This window comes from Falco rusticolus, chromosome 3, assembly GCF_015220075.1.
Source record: "Falco rusticolus isolate bFalRus1 chromosome 3, bFalRus1.pri, whole genome shotgun sequence".
NCBI classification, from domain to species: Eukaryota; Metazoa; Chordata; class Aves; order Falconiformes; family Falconidae; genus Falco; species Falco rusticolus.
The window spans coordinates 112,099,971-112,115,023 of NC_051189.1; the positions used below are offsets into that span (position 1 = coordinate 112,099,971).

A 15,053-nucleotide genomic window follows, 5' to 3' on the forward strand; every position below is an offset into this window, starting at 1 on the left:
TTTTATGTTTAAATATTAGTTAAGAGTCTTAACTAGTAAGAAAAAATTGGGAGCTGGTGCTTTGAGGAAAGCCAAAATAGTAAAAGGAAAAAAAACCCACACAGTAATAAAGCTGCAAGGGTGAACAGTGATGACAACGTTTTCCAGTCTGAATCCCATACTTCTTTCCTGCCCTACTCATATTAGTGGAACACTATAAGGGAGGATTAACTCTTCCAATTTGGGTTGTCATAAGGGTTAGCTGAATAAGCAATGAATAGCACTACGAGGGATCTAGCACTGTTTCTTCGGCAAGAGAGCAAATTTTGCTTTTCTGGCATTTTCTGTGAACTACAGCAGGCAGGTATTAGCCCAGGAGGCAGAATTCAGTCCTGGAGTTCACCAGCACACCAAACACAACAGTCTGAAATGTTGCAGTTCTGAGCCCAACTTCATCACAAATGCTTTTCTTCCCACACTGTGCCAAACCAGAGTATTTAAAAACTCAGAAAGCAAGTCTAGTATTTTCTATAGCAATAGCAAAACTACGTCATAAACTAATAAACACAGCCCTAAGTGGACTGTTACATCAGTCAGTATCTGACCGAGAGCTGTTTAGGAGCAATATCAAAATCCTATTCTTAATACTTGGCAGGTAAGTGAAGTGATTTTCAAACTGCCACACACACATGTGAGCTGAACAGCTTTTTTTGATGGATTTTTAATGGTGTGTACTTTGGTTTTTATTGTTTGGAGCTTAGATACTTTTTTGCGAGGTTTGTTTTAAAATGCAAATACATATGTAAATTTTGAGTCTACACAGATTATGTTGGGACTTTAAAAATTCTTTGAGAGTGTACTTTGTACACAAAATCATACAATCACATCCACACGGTCTACACAGAATTTCTGTTGTCACCCTCAGATTATTTAAGATTGGAGAGAGAAAGCCTGTTAAAATTAAGGACACATATTAACAGTTTATTATTATTTGTAACCTGACAGCGCTCTTAAAACTCATTCAAACTGGGGGTCCATTGAGCCAGACCTTCAACTCACACAGAGGAAGTAACAGACTAAGTCCTGCAGACCTTGTATTCTAGCTTGCTGTTTGTGCTGAAAATACACCTCTTTCAAGTAACTGCTCAAGGCATTAACAGAGTTCAAGGAGCATCTGGATGACACTCTTAGTCATATGGTTTAGTTTTAAGTAGTCCTGTGAGGAGCAGTGAGTTGGACTCCATGATGCTTATGGATCCCTTCCAACCCGAGACATTTTATGATTCTGTGAACTGATCAGTTGCCTGACTAGTTAAGAAAGTAAGTCCTCTAACTAAAAAACTAAACTCTGTGATGCTGTCCAACAGTTTCTTGAACAGAGTCTACCATTGCAATAACTAAAGACGTAATAGTGTTGCACTTTTATAATACCTTCTATCCAAGAATCTATCAGCTCTATCATGTATTAGCGAACTAAATATTAGAAAACCCTACTGATGAAGGGAAGCATGACCTGACATTTTAGAAGGGAAGACTTAGTCCTGAGTTGACTAAATGCTTTTTTCAGGTCCTTACAGTGGGTCAGAATCTAATTCGTATTGACTGTACACCTTCAGGTCAAGAGGTGTCACAAGCTAGTACTTACAATGTTTGTTTGTAGATGATGATTGATTGTTTGTATCTCATTTTCCTTGCATAGTATGATCTTGTTACAAGCATCAACAACCATGAAGTGCATTCAAAAGTAGCACTTGGTGTCCAATTCTGACAAAGTATGGCGTTAGCCGAATTAAAATCTAGGATCTGGCACAGAAATCTGTGAAAGTGCTGCAGAAATCACTGCAGAAAGCAACAGGACCAGATGTTTTTCAAAGTATTACTTACTGTACACCACAGGATGAGAGGGCTGAGTTGGCACCAGCTGTGTAGAAGGACCCGGGGACTGTGGCTCATCGGTGCTTGTGCCCGACTGCTGGAAAGCCAGGTCAATTTCTTCATCTGTCAGGCCTGGGGGAGCAGAGGAAATGAAATCAGTTTAGCACCTTTACCCACTTGATGCACGCATAATTAAATTCTGAAGCCAGGCAGAACCCTTTCAAGCTGCAAAGAATTTTGGCAATGACTTGAGCAGTAATGCCTCCCCAATTTTGGATTCACTGGAATGTCTCCCTCTCTCTTTCTCTGTTGCAATTTAACCTTAAGCGACAGAATATTAGCCTCAACGCTGCTTCCAAATGTGGCTCATTCAATTTCCTTAATTTATCCTTGAGTTTATTGCTGCTTTTGAAGTAGCTTTCTATTGCAATTCTCCATTCTTCCCCCGAAAAAAAGATACCATCAACTGCAAATGTGGCTCATTTTAATCTGTAATGGTGTAAAAAAAAAAAAGAGGGGAAAAAACTAACAATAATGCATGAAAACAGACAGGGAAACAAAAAACTAATTATTGGGTTAGACGACTAATTAGTCTAGATCGTTTCCGAAGACGGGAATAATTTGCTTTATTTTATGACAAATGCAGAAATAAAAAGAAAAAATCAGGACTGACTGTGATTAGTATGAATGGGACACAGAATGTAAGGAGGAAATAAAACTATAACAAAACAGATCAAAACAAGGCCAAGCCCAAACTTTCAGCTTAGCATTGCCCCGGCCTATTGCTGCATGATTAGATTGCCCTAGGGCAGCCTGGATTTTATTTCACGCAGAGCTGTAGTAACACTGCACACATGGTACATGTTGGTGCAGTCACTCCTGCCATCAGGAAATGCCAGGATGACCATCTGCAATTGGCCACAACATACGGAAAGGATTTGGCCAACACGGGGGAAAAGCAAAGCAGCTAAAGGATTCACGATGACCAGCATCTGTGAAGAAGGAAGCACAGCTGGATTGTTTTTTCCAACAGAAGAAAACAACCTCTAGAAAAAGAATTTAGTCCTCAGATGGCCACCATGCTGTGGGGCCTGGACAGCTCTGCATCATTTATTATGTTATTCTCCTGCACAGAGGCAGACAAAACCCAGTGTCCCTGCTATGAGGAACACGTGAAGTGACCCAGCACCTTTAACTATACATGCAGCACATATGCAACAGCATTCAGAAAGGCTGGAAGCGAGAATACAGATTTAAGGAAAGAGATCTAGAAAAGACAGACCACTTGATCCTCACACAGTTGTTGTAGGGACTGAGCACAGTGAGGAAAATGGTATGAATGTGACAGCAGTGGGAGAAAAACGGGGCATGCTTTCTCTCCATCCCCTCTACTCCAGATCCATGCTGGTAGATGAAATTCCTGAACTTAATCCTTTAAAACACTCAGCTTTTTAACATTACAGAGAGATACAATAAAGACAATGGCCAGGCTTCTGGGCGTATTACCCAAGTTTCAATAAATTTGTTCAGGATCTTAAACTTCACTGCATACTGGGGGTCTAGACAGAATAATCTGTAGCACAAACAATATTGCCAGAAATATATATATATACAAGTCTGCCTCAGAAGTGTTATTTAATATCATAAAGCACTAACACAGTGTTTCTGGTATTCACAAGGCTTTATAACTATTAACGGGTCTTCTCCCTATTCCTTTGAGTACATGAGATACTGTGAGTTCCTGTGAGATAGTGTTCTATCTACTCTACAGTGCAGATACTGATGCACAGAGAAGTTAGGTAATTTTTCTACTGTAACAGAATATTGTCAGTGTCAGTATCAGAAATCTGAATTTCCTGATCTCTGGTCCTGCAATCTGAACAAATCACTCCTTTACTTGCATGTGATGCATGCCTCAAATAGTAAGGAACCAAAACCACACATAACAATATGGAACAAGACTTGCAGTCAGAGTAATAAAAGGCACATGACACAACTCAGCCTACTGCTCTAGTCAAAAAAACCCAGTATTTATGGTGTCTAATCCATGTTAAAAGCAAAGTCCTAATCAGAAAGAAACCATTTTAGCCAGCTCCTGATTATCCAATGTTGGAGAAAGCATAAACAGATGCCAGCACTGCAGGTCACTAGCAACTATGGAATGTCATAAAGATGGAGACAACATTAGCTGCTGGGTGCAAATGTGGCTCCCAGTAGAGCAGGGTATTTTGTTCTGTTTCCATGCAAAGATAGCAAATCTGATAATATTTAACATTCTGAAACGTATAGAAGTTATGGAGGATCCTTACCTCATTCCACAAAAAGAGCAGGAACCAATGCTTATTGTTTCCTAACCATACTGCCCCTTCTATTCTCATCTTGCTTGAGAAAAAAAACAACTTAAAGCCTTTTGCAGTTAAAATGCACTTCTGGGACTATTCTGGTCTTGCCAACTAGGCACACTCAGGTATCACTGTTTCCATTAAAACCTTGCTGTACTGTGAACAAAAAGGTGATGTGAATGACAGAGTCATGAGAAACCTTTCACATTTGAATTCCTGGCCTGAATCCTGTGCAAAGTAGTGCAAATTAAAATTGTTATTACTTCCCTGGACTATTCTGCTGCCTTGCGAAGTGGTCTCGTTCATGGTACTAGTAGCATTACACAAAAGAACACCACAACTAACACCCCTTCTTAATTATCAGAGCAGAACACTGGGAGTGCCATCACCTCAGAACACCTCCTTTTTATTCTTCTGGACAAGATGTTTTTAAGGCACTGTCATCTTGGCCTCCCAAGCATCGAGGGAATAATCTCCAGGAGCCAATTCCTTAAGCACATATTTGGAATAAATCTGCACTGCAACTAGTCATCTGTGGATTCAGAAATACACCTCTCTTCATAGTTGTCATTTCTCAGACACAGTAACAAAAATACACAAGATATTCTAAGACTGTCCTCAGGCAATTAGAAACTAACTCATCAAAATTCCCTTTGGACGGAATTTTTTTCATATTCACCACCTACACACATGTATGCACACCGTACGAGTTTTCCACGCCCCAAATTATTCAACCGTGATATATTAATTGCATAGAAAAGTGGGCATTTCTAAACCAGATCAAAGTGTCATCTGTTCAATATCTCACCTTGCTTTATTTTACCACAGTCCTTCTGTCACCACATTATATAAAAAAGTATCCATGGTCCATTCATTGTTCTAATCTAGCAGGATGTTGGTAATCCAAAAATAATACCTTTTCCCTTGGATGAAAAAGCAGTGCCATGAAAACTGGAGCTTTGTGTCGAATATAACTCTCTAAGAGGTATGTGTCAAGAAAATCACCTCAGTTTAACAGAATTGCTCTAAATCCACTTTCTCAACACTTCAGAAAACAAACATTTTAGTTTATCTGGAGTTGCAGCAAGATCAAGACCATACAGAATGCAAAAGGTTAAAAGGAACAATAAAGGAAACTGCCAATTGTAAGTGAATTATATTTGGCTTTGAAAGCTGAGCCATGGCTATATTATAAAAGGCATCTCTTTGCGTTGTTTACCATCACCCTGACTAATGCAGACCTTTTTTTTTGTTTTAAATAATCTCATGCAAATTAGACACACACTTCCTTCCAGTTGATTGCTATCTGCAAGGAATAATCTAACCACAGAGGGTACTGAGCAAGGACTGAGCTGAGGAGAAGGATGTGAGGAAACTGTCTTCATAGCCCTACAGAATGCAAACCTATTCCCTTCCCCCAGCCATCCATTTCATTCCTCCACAGCACCACAGCCATTGCAAAGAATTAGTCATAATTTTCACAAAGCCTTAAAATTTCCTTTCAGGCTTCAGGGTGCTGATTTGAATAATCTAGCACCCATGACTGTTTTACACTTGAAGGTTCTTGCTGACCCTCTCCTGCGATTGTCACTGCTGCCATTCAATTTTCAGGGATTGCTCAGCCTCTGTAAATTGTAGTTAAACACAGAATCAGAGCAAGTCAGAGAATAAAATAGGTTGTCACATGCATCTCTTGGTGCCTGTACCTCAGGTGTTGTATAAAAAACTCCTTCACCCAAGAACTTTAAGACCTGACTGTCTGTTTAGGCACTTCTATATAATATCTACTATTATTTAATATAAGGACCTCATGTACATCCAAATGCTGTTCCTCTTACAACCACTCTGAAGTAGAGGAGCACTTAGAGGAGTACTGTTACCCGTATTTCAGAGATGAGGAAGAAGTGAGACATACAGGTATGAGAAGTGCTCCAAGGTCAAAACCAAACCTCTGACAGTCTGAAAAACAAATTCAGATGTGAGCCCCAATCTATAGTTTTACCAAAAACCCATTCTTCTCTATTTTCTGGAAACACAGTAGCAATAATTGCAATGCAAAACCCTTGCATGAGCTTAACAAGATGAGCCACTAAGTTTTTCCTTCTCCTTCTCTGACACAGGCTCTGACATTCCAGTGACAACTCTTTTCCCTATCCCATCCACTGAGTGTATCGTATACTTAATTATATTCTTCCTTGTGTTGCTCAATCCAGTAATTAATGCAAGATTTTCACAATCTGAAGGCAACATTAGTTTTAGGGAGAAAATTTCTGGTTAGGAAGAAATTAAGAATTCTGCCGTAATAGGGAAAGGTGGTGGAAAGAATTAAGTTACTTTTGTGGGTTTCCAAAGCCAGCTTTATTACCACTCTGACAGACCACCCTGAAGCAATCATCACACCTATCCTTTTGCAGGGACAAAAGGCAGGGGAGGGGTGCAGGGCGGCGTGGTATCTACTGTTGTTTTTCTCAGACATGCACACACTTTCCATGAAGAAGAAAACACAACAGGACAGGACAACTTGTTTAGCTACAACAAACTATAAGGCTACCCGAAATTAGAGCATGGTATTATATGACTAAAAGGAAGATCTACGGGTAGACACCCTGATATGACATTACACTCCTGTTCCTGGAAGCCACTGAGTCAACTCTGCTCAGAAAGAACATGGCCACATTTTAAAAGAATCATCGTAAAAACCTTCTGGGATCTGATCCAGACTAACGGTTCCACCTGTTCCGTCAGTTACACACAGTGCTGGGTGATTCTTTCATCAAATGTTTGTCCTATATCCTACTCTGTGCTTAGCTGAACACACTGCAAAAAGGTCAGAAAGGCACAGTCTCCTGATCCATTTTCTTTCCCATGTCTTAGTTCATAAAGCATTTATAAGGCTGAGACCAACCCAAAGTTTTAACAAAACCTATGGTCTCAGAAACATCACTCTGATTTTTTTTACCCTTCATTTACATTAATACACACTATTTTAATGTAAACATCCTGCTGCTGGACTTCCAGCTCAAACTTTGTGTAAAGGAACCCAAACATCAAAGGCAAACTGACTAGCCTCAACTGTCAGGCCGAAAAATGCAAAGTAAAAGTAATTTGATAAGCTACTGAAAGGGCTTTGAATTCTTACAGCTTTATTTATCTACGAGACTGTTAATTATGTAATTGCAATCTTTAAGAAACATTATATACTTTAACCCATCAGGGTGACTAAGCAGCAATCAGAACGGATAAAGGTGCTCTAACCTCCCGTTGCACGGCACTAGAATAAGTAAGGGAAACCTGTCTGACAGCACAATGCTAACTACGAATTACAGTGAGGCAACCAGGAAGGAAAAGGTTAAAATAAAAAGTATTTTGGCATAACAAATGTAAATAAATAAATAAATCTGGCAGCAGTTTCTCTTCCTGGGCAAGCTTTTTGGAGTCTATAATAAAATGAAGTGTAATGGAGGAGAGGAGGGCAATGTCAGAGGGTGAGGGTTTGGGAGAGAGGTTGTTAAGTATCTCCCTCTCCTCAGCTGTGTTTACTCCATTTACAGGACCCCAGGTGATTGATAGACAGACAAAAGAAAAGCAAGCAGATAGCAACCCCCCTCTGGGAGCATCAGTAGAGGGGATAACTCCTGACACCATCTAGAGCCCCAAACTCTCCTTAGCCACTTGTAATTAAAAAGACAGAGCAAGATATGCAAACCAGAGAAAAAGTAAAAGAGGGATTTTTTTTTTATTTATTATTAACATTTTGTTGGAACAGTAGAGTGCAATAAGGACTCTCAGAGCCGTTAAAAGTCGTCGGGTGACCTGCAGACCCCTATTTCCCAGAGCCTTGTATAAAATTGAATTTTTTAAACATAAATTACACGTAATGACGACACTGTAAAAACTAACAGTAATGGAAAGCTGTGCTGTATTTCATTAGCCTGTATTATTCCGTGCCACCTGATCCAGCCGGGCCTTGTTTATGAGTTAGTGTGTTAGCAGATGCCGATGGAAGCATTTGCTTCGACCTTGCTCTTCTCATTGGGGCATGAAATTACGACGGCAGCACCTTGATATTACAGCCATAAATACAGTAAACTGCAAATTTAAGCCAACGGCTCCTATTGTCTCTGAACATAAAGCTGATCGGTATTTATTTAAAAGGAGAACGAAAAAAAATATTATATATCACCTTGTTTATGGGTCCAGTGTCCCCCCCCTTCCCCTAATCTGCCTTATTCACTTGGTTAAATACTAAACAAACAAACTAAATCCTCCCTATTTTCTACTGATTAAATATTCTTATGAAATGAGTATTGTCTTCAGAAAACTGGATCAAAGTATTTTCACTCTGCATAAGAAAGGGCAAGCAACTTGCTTAGCATGTCTTGGAATGCAAAAAACAGGAACAAGTACCACAACTTTTCTTCCCCATTTTCTATATATGAGAAGTTCAAAATGTAAAATGAAAAAGTTGCTTCTGGTCACTCATTCAGGTTTGTGTGTAACACATAGTAGGTGTGTGTACATGAGACAGAGAAAGAGAAATATGTTTCCTTAGAGTTGTTTTCTATTTAAAAATATCTCCCTTGTTAATACTATTTCAAAACAAGGAGGAAAGATACAGAAAAAAAAATTTGCAGTGATATTAATGGGAGGGGAAAAAAAGCAGAGGATTCTTTCTCTAAGGCAGCAAACAGCAGGGAGAATGCCTCATTCTCCTATGGGCATTTTGGGTAAATACCCCCATTCACTGACAACATACCCACTAAAATGTATTAGAGGGGGGGAAAATCAAACACAAAGGCGAAAGGACATTGTAATATCACAAAGTATATCACAGCATAAATCACAGCATTGTAAGTCAGCGCAAAATGTATTTCACTGGTAGTTTCAAGGCAGGGAAAATACAGTTTCACTTGTAGTAAGAGAGGTCAGGTCTCCCTCTTCTAATGTAAAGTAAGCTCCTTGCTTCTATGAAGTATGGTATCTCTGTTCCACATAGGAGACAAGGAAGGGGTATCTTAAGTAAAAGCTCCCAATACTAAGTTATATGTTTCAGGGGCCAAAGCACTAAGAGCAGAATACAAGGAACATCATGCAGGACAAAATGGCTGGGTAATGGGACTCGGACTCAGGATCCTGAAATGCAAAAGTCCTGCTAGATGCAGCGCTATCACAGCCTTAACGGGATTTGGACACCTCATTTCTCAATTAATCTACAACAAATCTTCAGGTAGCAGACAGCATAATTCAACACGCATAATTTCTGCTTCACAAAAAGTTCAAATTAGAAAAAAGGCTGACAGCAACATGACTCTAAATCCAAAAAGATGTGTCCAGAAGTCCTCAGTAACCTGAATTACAGCACCAGAAGTTTTATTACAAAGCCCAGTTAAATTCCTACACAACAAGCATAGGCAAAAACACAGCAAAAATTCAGTCCTGGGTGCCTTCTTCTGAAGACCTGTGTACTGCAGAGTTATTCTAAGAATACCATGATCAGCAAAAAAGACGGAAGAAACAAGTCTTTCTGTAACATAAATAAAAATATCTCCTTCTAAAAACAGGAGGAAATTGTATTTTATCATCATCTGTGGGTTTTATTTTTAGTTCTCTTGCCTTCAGTTTTTCCTTTCTATTTTCATTCAAGCAGAAGAACAGTACCTGATGGAAAACCTCCTTAGCATGGACAATGGTAGAGTAAGTCCACCTGAGGATCATTCCATCCACTAGGGGTGAAAAGACAACACATGTGACTAAGCTGGAAGCCAATGTTGTAACACGGGAACACAAGACATCCTATTCAGCCAGTACATGATGTGAAAACACTACACAGAGAACAAAAACCTCTGCATATTTGAAAGGATTTAAAATTAATGTCTATGCCAGGATCTCTAAAATTAAGACTCTATGCCAGGATGCCAATTCTAATGCAGTTTATCAGGAATAGAACATAACCAGGGCTCTGACATTTGTTTAAAAGAAGCCCATATAGGGCAGAAAATCCAGATAATGGAAGAGACACTATTCTAGTAACCATAGTGCTGTCATAATTTGTTACCACAGCTGACAACCTTCCTATGAATAAGACTATGCTTTCAGAGAAAACCAGTATTAGATACACTAAACAGGTAAGTTTCCAAGCACACCCAACCTGTTATCTGCAAATGCTTGCTGTTATTCCTTCAAAGAAACAAGTCTCATGGTGACGTTTCCTGATCCTCATTACTTGTATTATAATACTCTTTAGAGACCCCAAAAGGCATTCACTGTGCAGGTATTGTGCCAGGTACTGTGCAGAAAAAGAGCAGAAGGCAGTCAGACCCAAAGCATTCAACAGTCTATGTCAAGGAAAGAAAAACACTGCATACACAAATGAATTAACTTACCCAGGGCAAACATCAGGTCTATGAAATTCCCCTTCCATTAAATTGGGAACTAAAACAAAAATCATTCTATAAAGGTGAAAGGCTATTAATTTCTTCTACAAGTTCATTTCCAGAAGTAGAAGAGTTTGGTACACAGCACTTCAAAAACCTAGAAACTAAACTTCATTACCAAAACTTACCACAAATTTTAAAAACAGCAGTGTCAGAAAACATTTGTGCTTCAGATCATTTACTTTGCGTGGAAGAGAAATACTTCGTTAAGCAGCTTGTTGAGCAAGAGTAACAAAATGATTGGCCTTTGGCTACTCTTTGATCTGTGATATTATCTTCAGGAGCTTCTAAGGAGAAAGCTGGAGGTTGTCTTAAATTCAGGTGAGGTAAACACTCGCTATACACTGGCTACATAAGAGGTTTGGTTTTGATCTACCTTCGGAACTCTGTGTTAAGCTGCATTTTCAACAACTTGAACCAGCACATCACAAGAATTCCATCACTGAAGTAGAAGGAGCTGGCCTGGAGGATCTGCAGTCATCCAGACACCTGGGACTCCAAGCCCTCCTTGGTCAGCGCAGCAGAGGAGCGCCTGCGCCAGGGCCGTTCAGTGGCACGGCCCAAGTACAGTCCACGTTCCATCTGACCTAGCAGCCTGGCCCTAATGTGGAATTCCTGCAGGTTAGAAGTCACTGCTGATCTGTTGTTACTGGACTAGGCTGGCCTGCAATTCAGAACCAGCCTCTCCTTCCCCCCAACTCTGCATTCAAAAGAAAGGAATTGTGTAAAACAGCAGCAATTTCAAGCCATTTTAAGGAATTCTTTAACCAAATTTCTTAGAGTATCTGGAAGGATGACTTTGTTTTATATATAAGAATGAGAAAGTCTGTCCTGATGCACCATTCCCAGTTCCCTATATTACTCTGGAATTACTGATTGCCCCAAACACACTACCAAGAGCATGTGGATTATTTTCTACACTAGAAACACCTGTCAGAGAGTAGCCTCTGCAGACTAAGATTAACTGTAATCTAAAGAGCAATTTGCCTCAATGTCATTCCTCTTTTACTTTCAAAACTTTGAACTTTAGAAAGGAAGAAAAGAAACCTGTTAGTCCAGACTTATCACACGAAAAAAAAACATATAAAATGTATACTAAATGAAGTTTTAGTGTTTGAAGAACGCACAGAACAGAACATCGAATATGCAGTACAACAGTGCATACTGTACACTCTCTCAGGAAGTTGCTATAAGGAGCGTGGAAAACAGTCACTACAGCTGCATGTTTCTAAAAAAAAGCAAAAATACATGCAAGTATGGTGCAAAAATATAAGGAAACGTAAAGAAGTCAACACTGGGTGAAGGAGCCACGAACGCATGAGTAAGTCCTTTTCCTGACAGCTATTTTCTCACAACCTTATGGCATGTTTTTGCTCCTCTAACCTGGTTTCTTAAAGTGGAATCGATGTTAGACACCTAGGAGTCAGGTACCCATACTGAGAAGATAAGCTCAATTAAGAAAAATACATCTAAATACTAGGTATTTGATTACTATAGTACAAATGTTTCAGGTAAATCTGGTTTGCACTTCCCCCAGAAAGACAGAGACGCTAATACACTATTATAAAAAGACATGTCAGCAAGTATTCATTACAGATTATAAATCACCCTCGTTCTTCTTTCGTTTTAGAGAAATTTTTTTACATGCCATTAAAATATTGTTTGCTGAATGCTACTACAAAGCTAGCCACCTGTAAAATTAAAGGCTGATGCTGCCAATAAGTGTTGAAATACCTTCTGTTTAAAAGGCAAACCTACTTTGTAATTTTTAACACAACTGTATAAATATTTCTCCACCCACCCTTCACAATTTTGTTGGTTACATCGCGTCCACTTAGACAACAACCATCTATGTCATCACACAGGATGTTAATCTTGGGTGGAGAAGAAAGAAACAATAGCAAACGAACTTTTAAGAAACCAAGATTACACATTCAAGCATGGTCCTTCGTGATAAAAGAAGAGCTAAGACAAAAACATTAGGGGACAAGTCAACAAAATAGCAGAAGTTTCAAAAGATCATTTTTCATCTTTTGGTTTGTTTATTGTTAATTTTTTCTCCCCATGTGCCTTCAACAGGTCTTCAGAGTTCTGGAGAAAATTAAAGGAGTCTGGATTAAATGCCCAAAGGACGACTAATGCTAACAATACTAAAAATAACGAGGTTAAGTGGTGGAAAAACTGTGGTGACCACACACAGAGAACTGGAGTGGTAAGGTAGGAAAGGAGTTTCATCATTGCTCCCTCGGGACATGCACAGAACATACTAACTGCTTCTAGTTCTCTAGGGTTCCGATTACCATGCCAAACACACCTCCAGAGTTTCCTTATTAGTATAATAAAAAGCCTTTACACATTTGTGTTCTATTCCCAGCCTTGCTATTGACCTTGTGTAGGTCATTTAACCTCCATCTGCCTCAGTTTCTACATCTGTAAAACAGGAATACTATTACACAATATCCTTTGTGAAATGTTTGAGACTGACACAATTATCACATACAAAGACTAACTGACAGTTTTGAGAAGCTATACCTACATCATATGCATTTGAGCTAGGTAAGGCTTTTACAATAAATGATTTATTCAAGTAACAAGTTTGTCCTTTTTCTTTTCTGGTGCTTGCAGATCATCTTTGGAAATATTTACAGATTTCTCACTCTCACCAAAGTACACAAGGACTCAAATTCATGTTTTGCTTTGACTGGGTGCTAAAACACATGGCATTTCTCTGGTCTCCTTTCAGCCAAGTGTTGCCCTCAAAATCCAGTCACTGGGATTGAATGTTCAAAATGGAAATACTAAAATATCTTTTTTTTTAACACTGTCTGCTGTCTTCTGGAGCCTCACAAAAGCTCCAGCCCAGGAGTTAAAATGGGAGCGGCTACACAGAATTCACACAGAAACGGCAGTGAAGATTAAGAAACATTTATGGGCATGTTCCTGCAACGTAACGCAAGTCAGATCAGTAGGTGAGGCAGCTGAAGCAGCTGAAAAACTTGCTACTAGCACGAACTCATACTGTATGAGGATAGCTCTTGCGAGTTCCAGGACTAGGAAATATCCCCTAAACAAAGGAATTGCCTCACAGATAAAAAGGGAGTGAATAAAAATGGGAAGATATTCCCTTCTGGGCACTATATAAGAACGTGTCTCCTTTCTGAGGATGCTCCTCATCAGCACCACTACACAGGGTTGCTCAAAGAGCCTTTTGCAGAGTCGGGGTCAATGATGAAGGGCCGAGGATGCACTTTGCAGATCCCTCTCTCCATGTAATTTTGCACACTACAGTCTTGAAGCACAGAAATCATGTCAGGCACAGGCAGAACACTGTTGCAGGGGAAGCAACTGTTTGACGTGCTGTGCAAGGGGTAGGTCTCTGAGCAGCAGCTTTGCCCTTGGTCCCCCAGGGATGACAAAGCCCCCACATTCCTGACTGCCAAGTCCAGCAACCAGACAGAACAACTTACCCTTTACAGTCACTGCAGCAGATAAAGCTCACCCAAAAGGGCTTTGATTCTTTTCTTCCCCGATTTCCTCCCTGGTTTTCTTTTACTGCCACTCCTGTCTGTCTCAGGTGGCCTAGCGTGAAAAAAAGCTCTCCTTTTATGATGCAATATCTGGGACCAGGTGAGGCCCTGACTCTGCAGATAACCTAATAAATGGGCAAGAGCAGCTTGTGTTCTTACTGACAGTGCACGTGCTAGTTAATACCAACCTCCAGGGTATTCTCAGTAAACACACAGCCATCCCTAGCTTCTAAGATACACACACACACACACAGGCACTTGCTTTACCCTACACTGAACTCACACCTCACAAACAAATTATTTAACTACTCTATCCCCCAAGGAAGACAGTGATCATTTCAAATGCAGCTCCCTGCTCGTCTCTCACATACACGCAACGGCCTGATAGGTTAAATGCTGCCATTTAATTACAGTAATGGAACCTGCTATTTTTTGGTTCCCTTGAATCCTCTCTCGCTCTCTTTTTTAAACACATACAGAGTCATCTTTTAAACATGTATTTTACATTTCTGAGTTTAACAGCTGCATTCTCCTGGTTACTTGAAGAGCAGGAGGAATGATATTCTGATATGCTTCTCTGTACCTCTGAGCAACTAGCCTTTTAAATACTACCTAACAAGGAAGACAGGCTGGGGGAGATGCTCTAGAAGGGATACATGCTAACACTGCAGAGGCCAATCTGCCCCTTCATCTACTTAGATGGTTTGTGTTGATTTTATTGAACAAAACTTAAGTTTAACCTCTCCCACCCTTCCAAAGCAGCTGGGGCCTGGAGAGGATAAACACAAAAATGCTTTGAGCAATTTTACTGAAAATGCTATAAACATCAACACATCACCTTCACAGTATGGTTATATCTATTTTTATTTATATATATATATATATATATATGACTG

The 15,053-nt window shown here is 39.7% G+C and overlaps 1 protein-coding gene across 1 annotated transcript in view; it reads right to left on the reverse strand.

Annotated features, from left to right (window-relative positions):
- Positions 1 to 15,053, reverse strand: part of PEX14 (peroxisomal biogenesis factor 14) — an 80,341-nt gene that overhangs the window by 16,498 nt on the left and 48,790 nt on the right. The window contains exon 4 of the mRNA XM_037378624.1: positions 1,864 to 1,986. Within this exon, the coding sequence (XP_037234521.1) occupies positions 1,864 to 1,986 (123 nt within the window). The remainder of the gene's footprint in view (positions 1 to 1,863; positions 1,987 to 15,053) is intronic.